Here is a 15,371-nt window from a genome sequence, read left to right on the forward strand (position 1 = left end):
AGTTTGTGACCGGGGTGTGATGAGTCTTTCAGGATGGAATTGGCCTTTTTGAGGCAGCGGGAACGGTGCAGTTCATCCCTCTGCCTCAGTGCAGCTTGTGAACCAAACACAGAGGCAATATGTCAAAATACTCTCAATTGAGCAGCGATAGAATGACACCAGCAGCTTTTGAGGGATTTTGTCCTTTCTGAGAACTCTCAGGAAGTAAAGTCTCTGCTGGGCCTACACTAGCCCAGTGGTGTTGTTGATGCCCCAGGTCAGGTCCTCCATGATGTTGACTCCCAAGAAGCAGAAGTCTGTGACCCTCTCCACACAGTCCCCCTTTATCACCAGTGGCTGGATGTCTGTCTTTTTCTTCCTGTAATCCGCAATGAGCTCCTTGGTCTTAGCTGTATTAAGGAGCAAGTTGTTGGCCTCACACCACCCCACCAAACGCTCCACCTCGTCTCCACCGTGACAGTGTCTATGCAGAATTTAATATAACATAAAACCCTGTGTGCAAACACCTCCAGGTCTGGGGGTTCGAATATTTCCCAGCAGGTCCTGTTGAAACAGTCCTGCGTGTGTGTATGGAAGCAGTGCAGGTGTACCTAGTGCAGGGATGGGCAAACTGCGGCCCGCGGCCCGCCAAACTCTTTCATCCGGCCCGCCGAGCATTTCATTTAGTTATCAGGCTGCTCGCTATTTTTTTCCTGCGATAGAGACGACGTTGGTTAGCTTTACTGCAAACTGCTTTTCACTCTCCTTAGATAACGTTTACAATGTCAATGTCAAAACATCATGTTAAATAGAGATAACATCATGTTAAACTAAGTTAACTCTTAGTTATCTCCTTTGCAGCAGATCTAACGTGAACATGCAATCCATTTAGGCTAATTGGGAACGCGTCTGCACCCACGAGAGGGAGAGAGAGCCGCAGGTTCCAGCTGTGATTGTTGATAATTGATATCTCCTTCTTATAAGAAAGTTTTAAAAGGAAATCATGAAGGCAACAGTAGTTCCCACTACTGACCATTTAAAAACTGTGAGAGGGCCCAGCCGTAGGTACAGCACTAGCCATAGTGGAGCAGGCAGAAGATCATTGAGAAATAAACGTGAATTAAAGCGACTGTCTTAAAGCGACAGTGCACAATTTATACATTTGTTGAACAGCATAAAATTAGCAGTATTTTTAAGCAATTCATATTTTAAAACAAATACTTTTCATACTAAATTATAGGCTATAATTTTTTTATTTTTTTTTATGCGTGTGCCGTTGGGGGGGGGGCTGGCCAATTTTCAAAACCCAATGTGGCCCTTGAGCCAAAAAGTTTGCCCACCCCTGACCTAGTGTGTGTGCAGGTGTATCTACTGTAGTGTGTGTGCAGGTGTATCTAGTGTGTGTGTGTGAGCAGTGCAGGTGTATCTAGTGTGTGTATGGAAGCAGTGCAGGTGTACCTAGTGTGTGTGCAGGTGTATCTACTGTAGTGTGTGTGCAGGTGTATCTAGTGTGTGTGTGTGAGCAGTGCAGGTGTATCTAGTGTGTGTATGGAAGCAGTGCAGGTGTACCTAGTGTGTGTGCAGGTGTATCTAGTGTGTGTATTGAAGCAGTGCAGGTGTATCTAGTGTGTGTATGGAAGCAGTGCAGGTGTATCTAGTGTGTGTATGGAAGCAGTGCAGGTGTATCTAGTGTGTGTGTGTAGGCAGTGCAGGTGTATCTAGTGTGTGTGCAGGTGTATGTGTATTGAAGCAGTGCAGGTGTATCTAGTGTGTGTATTGAAGCAGTGCAGGTGTATCTAGTGTGTGTATGGAAGCAGTGCAGGTGTATCTAGTGTGTGTGTGTAGGCAGTGCAGGTGTATCTAGTGTGTGTGTGTAAGCAGTGCAGGTGTATCTAGTGTGTGTATGGAAGCAGTGCAGGTGTATCTAGTGTGTGTGTGTAGGCAGTGCAGGTGTATCTAGTGTGTGTGCAGGTGTATCTAGTGTGTGTATTGAAGCAGTGCAGGTGTACCATATTGGACCAACTCTTGGACAACACACTCCACACAGTGATTTCGGTGACTTGTTGCTCTGCCCACTCAGTCAGTATTTATTTTTGCTTCAACCTACAATCTTCTATTAACTTTTAAGCCTCTGCTGGGTAATGGCTGTACTTTATATAGTCACTTATTTACATTTTAACTAGTAACTACTAAAGGATAACCTCACCCATGAAGTAGATCCAGCTATGGGTGGCGAATGCCATGATGGCCATGCAGTTGGACACGATGCCCAGCAGGGTGAGCTGCACGTGCCGTCCAGCCGGGGTGAGAATAGCGCCAGCACGCCCAGGAAGCTGCTGAGGTACATGGCCTGTGTGGCAGAGCTGGTGTAGAGCGCCCACACACACACGAGTCCGAGTGGTGGCAGAGCTGGCGTAGAGCACACACACACACATGAGTCCCAGGCGTGGCAGAGCTGGCGTAGAGCACACACACACACATGAGTCCCAGGCGGTGGCAGAGCTGGCGTAGAGCACACACACACACATGAGTCCCAGGCGTGGCAGAGCTGGCGTAGAGCACACACACACACATGAGTCCCAGGCGTGGCAGAGCTGGCGTAGAGCACACACACACACATGAGTCCCAGGCGTGGCAGAGCTGGCGTAGAGCACACACACACACATGAGTCCCAGGCGTGGCAGAGCTGGCGTAGAGCGCCCACACACACACATGAGTCTTAGGCGGCGGCGGCGTCAGCACGTACAGTGACACATGCCCACGCCTTCTAACCCAGAGCGACTCCCAACAAGGGAAACAATCAAGATACAGTACGGTAAGGACAAGTTAGTGCAGCAGTGAGTGTGTGTGTGTATGTGTCTGTGTGTTTGTGTGTGTGTGTGTGTGTGTCAAGGTAGAGTATGATAGAGACAAGTTAGTGCAGCAGTGAGTGTCTGTGTGTGTATGCGTGTGTGTGTGTGCGTGTGTGTGTTATAGGCAGCCTTGCAGTATGGTGCAGGAGATGTTTTTTGTACCCCTGAATACCAAAGCACTATCTTATCTCTTGAAATATTTGAATCCTGTCTGTTGTAATATGATTTGTGGATTTAAATAAATAATTAATGTATGTGTGTGTGTGTGTGTGTGTAAGGTAGAGTATGATAAAGACAAGTTAGTGCAGCAGTGAGTGTGTTTGTGTGTGTGTGTGTGTGTGTGTGTATGTGTCAAGGCAGAGTATGATAAAGACAAGTTAGTGCAGCAGTGTCTGTGTTTATGATGGTGTTGTGAGATTGTAATGTGTTTATGATGGTGTTGTGAGATTATTACATGTCTGTGTTTATGATGGTGTTGTGATATTATGTGTTTATGATGGGTGTTGTGAGATTGTTACATGTCTGGGTTTATGATGGTGTTGTGATATTATTACATGTCTGTGTTTATGATGGTGTGAGATTATTAAGTGTCTGTGTTTATGATGGTGTTGTGAGATTATGTGTTTATGATGGTGTTGTGAGATTATTACATGTCAGTGTTTATGATGGTGTTGTGAGATTATGTGTTTATGATGGTGTTGTGATATTATGTGTTTATGATGGTGTTGTGAGATTATTACATGTCAGTGTTTATGATGGTGTTGTGAGATTATGTGTTTATGATGGTGTTGTGAGATTATTACATGTCAGTGTTTATGATGGTGTTGAGAGATTGTAAGGTGTTTATGATGGTGTTGAGATTGTTAGGTGTCTGTGTTTATGATGGGTGTTGTGAGATTATTACATGTCTGTGTTTATGATGGTGTTTTGAGATTATTACGCGTCTGTGTTTATGATGGTGTTGTTAGATTGTAATGTGTTTATTATGGTGTTGAGATTGTTAGGTGTCTGTGTTTATGATGGTGTTGTGAGATTGTTAGGTGTAATCTCTCCAGGAAATGAGAAGCAGGTTGTAATATGGGGAAGTTAGGGTACAGGAGGCCTAAGGGAATATAGACGCCATGGTCATCATCCTAAAATAGGGCTGCCTTGACTCGGGCTCATCCATGAGGATAATGAGGCATCCTTAGCGTGAGGACATCAAGTGGTCATCACTAGAATATTCTCTGCCTTTTCATCACTGCTGACAAAAAGATTGTTTGAACGTCATGCAAAACCTTTGGAAACCAACAGTGTATATATTCTTTATATCTTGAGTTAAGCACAACTCCATTTATGGTTACTTTGATTCATATTAAACATTTAACAAATGTGTCCATGTGACACTAAAGAAACAGTTCTTTGTGTGTGGGTACTGTAGAAACAGTTCGTTGTGTGTCTGTCTGCTGTAGAAACAGTTCTTTGTGTGTGGGTATATACTGTAGAAACAGTTCTTTGTGTGTGGATATATACTGTAGAAACAGTTCTTTGTGCGTCTGTCTGCTGTAAACAGTTCTTTGTGTGTGGGTATACTGTAGGTATACTGTATAAACAGTTCTTTGTGTGTGGGTATACTGTATAAACAGTTCTTTGTGTGTGGGTATACTGTATAAACAGTTCTTTGTGTGTGGGTATACTGTATAAACAGTTCTTTGTGTGTGGGTATGTAGAGACAATTATTTGTGTGTGTGTGTGTACCGTATTAATGTGGATTTTGAACTAATTCTAGTGAACATGAAAAGATTACACACAGGAAGCATTTTCAATTCTGTTATTAGTTTATTTATTTATTTATTTATTTATTATAGTTTTCAATTATGTTATTAGTTTATTTATTTATTTATTATAGTTTACAATATTACATTAGAATTCAATGTTATTAGTTTATTTATTTCAGTCTAATTTCCAGCTTTTTCTAAATACGCTGTAAAACATAATTAAATACATTTTCAAGATGTTCAAGTTTTTTACAATATTAAATTAGAATTCAATGGGACCTTCAGCTGCAGAGAGAGAAGCTGCTTTAAGCAAAAGGACATGGGCATGGCGTGAATCAGCTTTAGATGTGGAAAAAGGAAGCACTCAGACTGTGGGAGGAAAAGCCCTGATTCAGCCCCCGATGCAGCCCTTGGGAATGTATACACACACACACACATTCATATGGGATCAATAGGAAGGCCCCAGGTTAGGACGAAGCATTGATGAGATTCTCTAGTCATGTGTATAATCTATCATACAAACTCTTGGTTATGATCATGAAGGCTGGTTGATCTCGTGTAAGATGGAAGAGATTTCGTTTTTGGAGAGGGTGATCTTTTCTCTGGACAGATAACACTTTCGCTTCCTTCTGGACAGATAATGTTTGTTATTAATATTAATACATGTGATCCGAAGTGATCTCAGTGGATCTCCTGGGCTACACAGTCTTTCAGCAGTCCACTCGGAGAAGTGTCATGAGAGTCGTCATGGGAACGCAGAGAAGTGTGTGTCCACTCTGACAGAGACTGACCGATGCCACCCTGCTGCTGCTGCTGCTGTTGCTGCTGTTGCTATGATACTCTAATGATGCTCTAACTGGCCACTCAGAGGGTCTAGAGTCACGCAGCTCTGGGCACCTCTAGAGGGACATGCCTCTGCACAGGTCAGACCTGTAGGGGGCGCCCTTAACAGACATGCCTCTGCACAGGTCAGGCTGGATATCAGAACCACACCGCAAGGGAATTTAAAACGTTTTGGCTTGTTTGGTACCCATTAGGCTCTCTGAACTATAAACACCCTCTTCAAAGACTGAAAGGTCTTATTCTGGGGGCGGAGGGGTATTGGAGGGAAGGGGGGGGCAGTCCTATCTTGCAGAGTGCTGATTTATTCCCAGGCTGCAGGAGAGGTATGTTGCATTTAAGGGTTTACATTGGCTGGGATTGGCCGTCTTTGTTGAGGAGAGGCGAGCTGTGTAAGTTGGCATGAGACGGTTTGGGAGACTCCGTCCTGTGAGAGCTCTGAGTGGTCAGCAGGCCAGAGGGGCAGAGCTGGCATCCTCATTTGTCATCCTCGTTGGCATACACGCCCGCCTCCCAGCGCAGTGCCATCCTGTTCTTGTGCCGTGTGACACGGGTCGCCTCCAGTACCTACAACACAGATATGGAACAGGTAGGGAACATCAGTTGGGTTTGGACCACCATGACACAGATATGAGGTAGGGAACATCAGTTGGGTTTGGACCACCATGACACAGATATGAGGTAGAGAACATTAGTTGGGTTTGGACCACCATGACACAGATATGAGGTAGAGAAACTCAGTTGGGTTGGACCACCATGACACAGATATGAGGTAGGGAGAAGTAGTTGGGAGACACACATAACATCTCACCTCGTGAGACACACATAATATCTCACACATCTCACCTCGTGATTTACGTCGTCAGAGGGCTGGATCCCAGCATACTGTGGGAGACGGAGAGGAAAGGGTCAGGATATTACATCATCAGGATATTACATCACTTCCTTTGACAATGACACAAGTTTTCCTGAGTGTTACATTAGAGAGGTGATACGAGAGCTCAGCTAGTCAAGCGTCCGGCCAACACACACACACACACACACACACACACACACACACACACACACAGACACACACACACACACACAGAGCTCAGCTAGTCAAGCGTCTTCCGGCCAACACACACACACACACACACACACACACACACACACACACACACACACACAGGGATTTATTCTTGTGTAACTGACTGCAAGTAGAAACCAGAGCGTCTGTCTGTCTGTGGGCTGCTCAGAGCGTCTGTCTGTCTGTCTGTGGGCTGCTCAGAGTGTCTGTCTGTCTGTCTGTGGGCTGCTCAGAGCGTCTGTCTGTGGGCCGCTCAGCTGCTCCAGGGAGGAACTAAAAGCACCAACATTTTGGGTTCACAGTGGTCATTAGGGAGAACCTGTGTTGTATCACCTCTGCACTGCAAGTCAGTATAGATGAAGCATCTGCTTACTGAGTGTACATTTTAATGTAAAGTATATGTAAAGCTAATGCAAATGTATATTATATGAAGGTAAATGTATAGATAGATAGATAGATAGATAGATAGATAGATAGATATGTAGATAGGTAGATAGATAGATAGATAGATAGATACTTTATTGATCCCCAGGGGAAATTCAAGGTCTCAGCAGCATACAGACAACACAAACACATTCTTTAACAGCAGAAAGAGTAATTAAAGTATATAATATAAAAACACAACTAAGCAATAAGGACAGTAGAAGATAAAGAACATGCTAAATATACTAAAATACAAATTATACCAACACTTAATACAACATATAAAAATATACTAAAATACAAATTACAAAAATACAAATTATACTAACACTTAATCTAAATCAATTCTAAAAACAGTATCCACATAGTGGTGATTAATCAATCAGAGGCGCTTGCAATGACTGAGGCAGGGACTGAGCCTGTGATTCTCTGTGCATAGTAAGGTATGGTAAGGTGCTCTAAGGTGCTCTGTGTGAATGAGTGTCATGGTGGTAGTGCAATGGTGATAGTGGTAGTGGTCATGGTGATAGTGCAAATGAGTAAGTCCAACAGTGCAACAATGCAGAAATAAAGTAAAGTCTATATATCTATATATTTAACTATTTAAAGAAAATGTATAAGTGTGGCCACAGTTCGGCTGTGGCATGTAGGGGGGGTTATGCATATGTGCTAATGTGCTAATATAGCACGCAAACAGTGAGGCATAAAGACAGTGGTAAAAGTGGCTAGTGGACAGACAGTATCCAAACATGGAGGGGGTGAAGAGGCAGACAGACTATGCAGATGTGTAATATATATGGGAGGCAAATGTATGTGTAATGTATATGAAGGTAAATGTTTGTGTAATGTATATTATATGAAGGTAAATGTATGTGTAATGTATATGGGAGGTAAATGTTTGTAAGTGTAGGCTATGTGTAATGTATATGAAGGTAAATGTTTATAAGTGTAGGCCATGTGTAATGTATATGAAGGTAAATGTATGTGTAATGTATATGGGAGGTAAATGTTTGTAAGTGTAGGCTATGTGTAATGTATATGAAGGTAAATGTTTGTAAGTGTAGGCTATGTGTAATGTATATGAAGGTAAATGTATGTGTAATGTATATGGGAGGTAAATGTTTGTAAGTGTAGGCTATGTGTAATGTATATGAAGGTAAATGTTTATAAGTGTAGGGTATGTGTAATGTATATGAAGGTAAATGTTTGTAAGTGTAGGCCATGTGTAATGTATATGAAGGTAAATGTTTGTAAGTGTAGGCCATGTGTAATGTATATGAAGGTAAATGTTTGTAAGTGTAGGCCATGTGAAAGGCATGTTCACTGTGTGTTGAACTCACGGCGTTCTCCTCCAGCTTGAGTTTGGCCCGGTGCTCCTCAAAGCCCTCCAGTAGCGTCTCCGTCAGGCCTCGGGGGGAGGTGGGGGTGTGGGGACCCCCCAGCATGTCCACGCTCCTTCCCCACTCCAGACGCCCCCGGGCCGGCACCGCCGAGCTCAGCCTCTGGTTCCCCCACGGCTGGGCCGTCACTATGGAGACGGAGGGGAGGCGGGAGTACGTGCGCGGAGCAGGCGTGTGGAGGGGCTTATCTGCACAGAGAACACAGCAGCAAGACACGGGCCACCGTGAGTGACTCGGACAGGGAGAAGTGTCGTGAGAGTCGTCATGGGAACGCAGAGAAGTGTCGTGAGAGTTGTCATGGGAACACGGAGAAGTGTCGTGAGAGTTGTCATGGGAACGCGGAGAAGTGTCGTGAGAGTCGTCATGGGAACGCGGAGAAGTGTCGTGAGAGTAGTCATGGGAACGCGGAGAAGTGTCGTGAGAGTTGTCATGGGAACGCGGAGAAGTGTCGTGAGAGTCGTCATGGGAACGCGGAGAAGTGTCGTGAGATTCGTCATGGGAACACGGAGAAGTGTTGTGAGAGTTGTCATGGGAACGCGGAGAAGTGTCGTGAGAGTCGTCATGGGAACACGGAGAAGTGTCGTGAGAGTCGTCATGGGAACGCGGAGAAGTGTCGTGAGATTCGTCATGGGAACACGGAGAAGTGTCGTGAGAGTCGTCATGGGAACACGGAGAAGTGTCGTGAGAGTCGTCATGGGAACGCGGAGAAGTGTCGTGAGAGTCGTCCCAGCTTAGAGTGATGTCATTTTATGATGAGGCTGTTCACATTCTCAGCCTGACCTGACATGGGGCCATATCAGATGGGAACACCCAAGATCTTCTACAGCACGCCACAATAACGCGGTTTACAACATAATCATTACAAAAATATTTAGTAAATTAGCCATTTACATTGTTAAAGGTATTTCCTGTCATCAAGGTTTTTTTTTTTTTTTTTTTGAATGTCTTTACAAATATAAAACTTTAGTCATATAAACATTCAGTACCACATTTTGAACTGCGGGTGGCAGGCTTTCATAATAAGAAAGGTGTCAACTATATTGCAAAAAATCTTGAAAGGTCTTAAGAATTCAGAATTCAGATTTTGGCACTTCATTGGTTGGTGGCCAGGTGCCAGTTCTCGCATGCGTTAATATGTAACATGTAGAGGAAGACTCTAACTCGGAGTTTCAGTGCTGTTCCTGCACATGTGATTGGACCAAAGTACAACAGGGACATTAACTCAGTGAGTCATGTTTTGACCATCTTGCCCATAAAAAAAGAGTCACCTCAGCACTGTGTACGCACAACACTAATCTGGGAGTCTCTGAGAGCCGTGTGAGTTGTGAAAAGTGTCAAGCGTGTCAAGTGTGAGTGACAAGTGTCAATCATGAGAGTGGCACGGTTACCATGGTTACCTTACCTGATGAGGCCATTCTCCTGGTGTGGTAGGTGTCCACGCTCCAGGAGTACGATGACCTAGAACTCACAGGCTGTAAGGGTTCCTCAGGCAGAACCTGTTGTTTAGGAGGTTCTGCCGTCTCGGCGACACTTGGCTGCCATGTTGTGGTGTTCTCCTCACAGCTCTGCTTGAGGCCAGGCGGTTCTGTTGCGTGTGTTGGTGTCGTTGTGGTGACCACCTGTTCCGAGTCGTCCACATCATCCAGGCCTGTGTCCAGGGAGACGGACCGGCCGCGAGACTCCCGCAGCTCCAGGTACTCCTGCTCTCGCTGCAGGTCCCGCTCGATGTCCTGGCGGATGAGGTCCGGAGCGTTCTGCAGGCGCTGCTGCAGGTGCGTCTGCTCCAGGTGCGTCTGCTCCAGGTGCCTCTTCCACGGAGGCGGGGGCCGGCTCTCCTTCTCCTGCCCCACGCCGGTGAGGGAGGACAGGCTGGCGGAAGAGAAGGCCCCCATAGATGACCGGGAGCTGGGCTCTGCTCTGAAAAGGCCCGATGGCCTCGGCAGGACGCTCGAGGGTGAGGAGGGTGAGGCCGCCCTCTGGTGGTCAGCGCTGCTGCTGCTGCCCCAGCGGACCTGGGGGGCCACGGCAGATTGGCGCGTGCGGTAGCTCGGTAGCTCGATGGCGCTGATGGCAGATTGGCGCGTGCGGTAGCTCGGTAGCTCGATCGCTCGGCTCACGGGCAGCTCGGTAGGCTCGGGGTGGCGGTGTGGGCAGCACGGCGACAGGCCCTCCTCCTCCTCCTCCGCCCCCGACGGCTCGGACGTCTCCACAAACACGGGCCAGCTGTCGTCTCTGGCGCCGGACGAACTCTGCGAGATGTCCAGCTGTTTGGCTGCCGACGGCAACGAGGCCGATGGAGCGGGCGAGGGCTTCTGAGGCACCTGCTCGAACAGCCTCCGCCTCTCGTCCACGTCGTAGATGACAGCGCGGGCCTTGGCGGCTACGCTCTGGCCAGTGGCGGCCTCCTCGCGCTCCATCTCGCGCTCGATCTCGCGCTGGATGAGGAAGCTGACGCGGCTGCTCTCCTTGGCCTTGACCGGCCGGACGGGACCGGGCGGCGTGGGCGGCGTGGGCAGCGAGAGCAGCGGCTTGGTCTTAATCTCCACCATCTCCACAGAGCTGCTGTGGCGGATCCCTCGCGCGCGGCGAAGACTCTCCTCCCGCTCCTGAGCCATGCGGATCTCCCGCTCGATGGGCGTCTCCCGGGCGACGCCCGCCTCGCACTCAGCGGCCGTCTCCGGAGAGGAGTCCGGCGTTGGGCAGCTGCTGGCGTCGCTGGCGTCCTCTCCGATCTGATCCCCCAGGCCGGAGTCCAACTCGGTCACGCCGCTCCGCTTCACGGCGTCTTGGTCTTCGCTGACCTTCACCGTCACCGCGTTGCTGACGAAGACGTCTTCGCTTCTGAGCTGACTGGACAGCGATTGGCTCGTGCGGCCCGTGTGGTCAGTCGTCCTGCTCTCCTTGGAGATGTCGTCCAGTGCGGCGTCACTGCCCTCAGCAAACATGTACCTGCGCAGCTCAGCGGGCACCTGGGTCTCGTGTGGCTGCAGCGAGGTGTGGGGGGTGTACGTCTTCGGGGCAGGAGAGTGGGCGGCGTCTGTGGCTCTCCGTACGACAGGACTGCCTCTGGACTGCTCCATCATGAGGAACTGCTTGCGGGCCGAGTTGAAGTCGATTTGCTGCTCGTCGATGGTGCCGGGCTCCGCTGGTGTGGGTTCAGCTGCGGGGGTGGCTGTGCTGTAGCAGATGCTGAAGCCGTCCACTAGCCTCTGGGGGGCGCTGTTGAGGTCCAGGCTGTCCAGCGCGCTCCACTGCTCCTTAAAGCCGTGGCTCTTCCTGGGCGCCTGCTCGCGGATGATCTCCTTCCTGTCCACCTTGACCACTTCCCTCTCCTCCACCGCCGCTCTGGACACGACCGTGTTCTCCACGCGGTAACGGGCGTCGCCGTTGCTCTCCTCGAACAGCTTCTCGGGTTTGTGGCCGGCCGCGTACGTCTGGAGCTTGTAGCTGCTGTCCAGCTTCAGAGTGGCCAGCTTGGCCTGCCGCTCGGCCGAGACCATCCACTCCTCGTTCTTCTCGGCCTCCGGGCTGGTGGGGTCGTCCACGAACGAGTAGAAGCCCGCGTGCGAGCCCACGCTGCTGGTCGGGGTGCCCGGCGTGGTGCTGGGGTTGCTGCTGTCGCCGCTGCCCGCTGACCAGGCCTCCCCGTCCCCCGACGTCTCGGCCACGGCCACCTGGCGCGACACCACCACCACGTCGTCCAGGTCCTCGCCCGGCACGGCGGACACGGAGATGGAGGACTGCGTGCGGGTGACGGAGATGCCCTCGAAGCCCAGGCTCTCCTGAGACTGACCGTCCCACCTGCGGTCCGGCGGGAAGGGGAAGGCCTCTGCGGTGGTGGGGCTGACCATGCTGCGCAGCTCCGACAGCTCCAGACGTGGAGACAGCGGCTTCAGCTCCCATTTGCGCGGCTTGCTGGGGGTGGACATCACAGGCTCCATGGCCTCGGCCTCCGGGGGGCGACAGGGGGCAGTGGGGGTGTGCAGGGGCAGGTGTGGGTGTGGGGGGGGGGCAGGAGGAGGCGGGGGTGGGCGCGGAGATGGAAAGGGGTATGACCGGATCAGTGGAGAGTGCGGAGCAGGACCCAGCGCATCCCGTGAGGGGGCAAAGGTCAACTGCCTCTGGAAGAACCAGGAAGAACAGAAGAGAATATGGCATATTAAAATACAGAGCACCAGGCAGCGAATACGTTATAACCCAAGTGAGCCCATATGACCCAGCCACGTTATAACCCAGCCACATTATAACCCAAGTGAGCCCATATAACCTAGACACATATGACCCAGCCACATTATAACCCAAGTGAGCCCATATAACCCAGCCACGTTATAACCCAAGGGAGCCCATATAACCCAGCCACGTTATATATAACCCAAGGGAGCCACGTTATGACCCAGCCAGGTTATAACCCAGACAGGGGCCTAGTGCTGGAGCTCTACGGCCCTGCACACCTGCAGAAAGGACGTTTGTCCCACAAAGCGTGTTGCGCCCCTCCCTCCTGTAAGGGCAAGAAGGTGTGGACATGACTCTGTCTGTGGATTTATACTGCGCGATTAACAATGAACCTTTGTCTTAAAGTCCTCCTTCACAGATAACAGTCCACCTGGAGAATTGTTTCACCTGAGCAGGTTATACCTGCCTAGCGCTTGGTCACCTGTGAGCCAGATGCCAAGTCATCTGCAATAAAAATACTTGTGGCCATGCCAAGGGGAATAAATTGGCACAATGGCTTCAGAGAGTTTATGATTTTCCAGAAGGAGGCTTTATATGGCAACTAAGAGGGAAATACTCCCATCAGGTGATCTCATATGAAATGTGTCTGAATATTTTAGAAATACACTAAACCAGAAATACTCCCATCAGGCGATCTCATATGAAATATGTCTGAATATTTTAGAAATACACTAAACCAGACATTCTCAACCTTTCTGGGGATACACCAAAGGGCAAGCTGTTTATGAAATATGACTTATAGATACTGTTTATGAAACAGGTCACACATTATTACAGGCTATGACATCATTATTATGCTCATATATGTCCATATGACCACAGCCATAGCTACATGTTCACATGATGACTGAGCTGCATAAGAGCTACTTTATAACCTATGTAGGCTATGAGGCTACTTTATAACAGGCTATGAGGCTACTATATAACATCTGTACTTTATAACATCTGTAGGCTATTAAGCTACTTTATAACATCTGTAGGCTATGAAGCTACTTTATAACATCTGTAGGCTATGAGGCTACTTTATAACAGGCTATGAGGCTACTTTAGAACATCTGTAGGCTATGAGGCTACGTTATAACCTCTGTAGGCTATGAGGCTACTTTATAACTCTGTAGGCTATGAGGCTACTTTATAACATCTGTACTTTATAACATCTGTAGGCTATTAAGCTACTTTATAACATCTGTAGGCTATGAAGCTACTTTATAACATCTGTAGGCTATGAGGCTACTTTATAACAGGCTATGAGGCTACTTTAGAACATCTGTAGGCTATGAGGCTACGTTATAACCTCTGTAGGCTATGAGGCTACTTTATAACTCTGTAGGCTATGAGGCTACTTTATAACCTCTCATAGCCTCCTTTATAATCAGTACCAATCATTGATTTGTATCATAGCATAGCAGTGCGATTACCAATGGCATCCACTGAATGGCCGTGTAAGTTAGGACAGAGACAACACAAACATCTCTGATAAGCGTGCAACACAAACACTTCAATTAACAGAACCCCACATCCACCGTACACCAGTGCAGATGTCAATCAACAGAACCCCACATCCACCATACACCAGGGCAGATGTCAATCAACAGAACCCCACATCCACCATACACCAGGGCAGATGTCAATCAACAGAACCCCACATCCACCATACACCAGGGCGGATGTAATCATGATGATGATGTGCAAAGTTGCCTTTTTGTTGCACCTGGCCAACGACTGTCTTTTATGGCATATTATCATTATCATTAGACAGATTACGGATCCATAAGGAAATAAACAGCAAATAAACAGCTGAATTTGAATACGGCAAAGGCTGAGAGGTATCCTCAAAAACACCCCCAAAACATTCCCAAAACGGGCAAGAAGTCTATGTTCTTAGCACAGGAGGGAAAATATACCCTTACTAACAGCAGTTTGGCAGAGCATGGTGATTCTTTTTACGTTGTCACTGATATTGATGGTGATCGTGACCAAACTATGTTAACTAACGTACAGGCAAAACATAAGGACAATACTCATCGACTGTCCACATCTGCCTTCCACTGATATACTGTGCTGTCTGTGTCACTGCTTCCAGCTTGGTCGTTTACGCTCCCATGTTTACATTTAGCGGATCCTGGGTATTTGTCTAAAGCATCACCATTGTACAAATGAATATTTTCACCAGAATGTATTCTTCCTGGAAATGTACCAATGACCTTCCCTACCTGTTGACCTACACAACCACAATTTAACCTGATCAGCGACAACCAGAAGTGTCCAACACACCTGGCTGTACTGCTTTACTCTGTGTGTGTGTCTCTCTCTCTCCAAAACATGGACTCAGATAACAGTGTACACTGTTCCACTGTTCCACACTAAAAACGTTAGATGCTCACACTCACCTGTCTGGACGAGACGTCGGAGTTACACACACCAACACACACACACACACAGACCACCACCACGGGGCTCCACAAGCACTTGGTTTTGTTTGTAAAAATAACCACCGGCTGATAACGGGAGCGTCCGCTAGTAGCTTCTGTCAGACAGAGTAGCTTCTGTCAGACAGAGAGGACGATAAGTGTGTGTGTGTGTTCTCCTGCCACAGAGAGGACGATAAGTGTGTGTGTGTGTGTGTTCTCCTGCCACAGAGAGGACGATAAGTGTGTGTGTGTGTGTTCTCCTGCGCGGGCTGAGCTCGTCTAAGGGAGGTCACCTCCCTCGGTCTCCCTGTCAGAGAGCAACCATGTGTGGCAGAGTGGACTGTGTCCCCCTGATAAGGCAACTGGGGCAGCACTTCCTGGAAGAGGTGTCATGGGTCGACCCCATT

General features: G+C 48.1%; 1 protein-coding gene across 1 annotated transcript; it reads right to left on the reverse strand.

The window, feature by feature from the left end:
- Window positions 1-4,724: 4,724 nt before the first annotated feature.
- Window positions 4,725-15,073, reverse strand: misp (mitotic spindle positioning). Its single transcript, XM_076279181.1, has 5 exons — window positions 14,944-15,073; window positions 9,723-12,441; window positions 8,261-8,508; window positions 6,275-6,313; window positions 4,725-5,995 (listed from the first exon to the last, which is right to left on the reverse strand). Exons 2-5 carry the CDS (start codon window positions 12,259-12,261, stop codon window positions 5,906-5,908), a joined length of 2,916 nt encoding a protein of 971 aa, XP_076135296.1. The 5' UTR covers window positions 12,262-12,441; window positions 14,944-15,073; the 3' UTR covers window positions 4,725-5,905.
- Between the last annotated feature and the right edge of the window lie 298 nt (window positions 15,074-15,371).

This window comes from Alosa pseudoharengus, unplaced genomic scaffold (genome assembly GCF_046254945.1).
Source record: "Alosa pseudoharengus isolate Yale_2024_CS ecotype anadromous, Long Island Sound unplaced genomic scaffold, YU_APseudo_1.1 YU_APseudo_1.1_scf_11, whole genome shotgun sequence".
NCBI lineage: Eukaryota > Metazoa > Chordata > Actinopteri > Clupeiformes > Clupeidae > Alosa > Alosa pseudoharengus.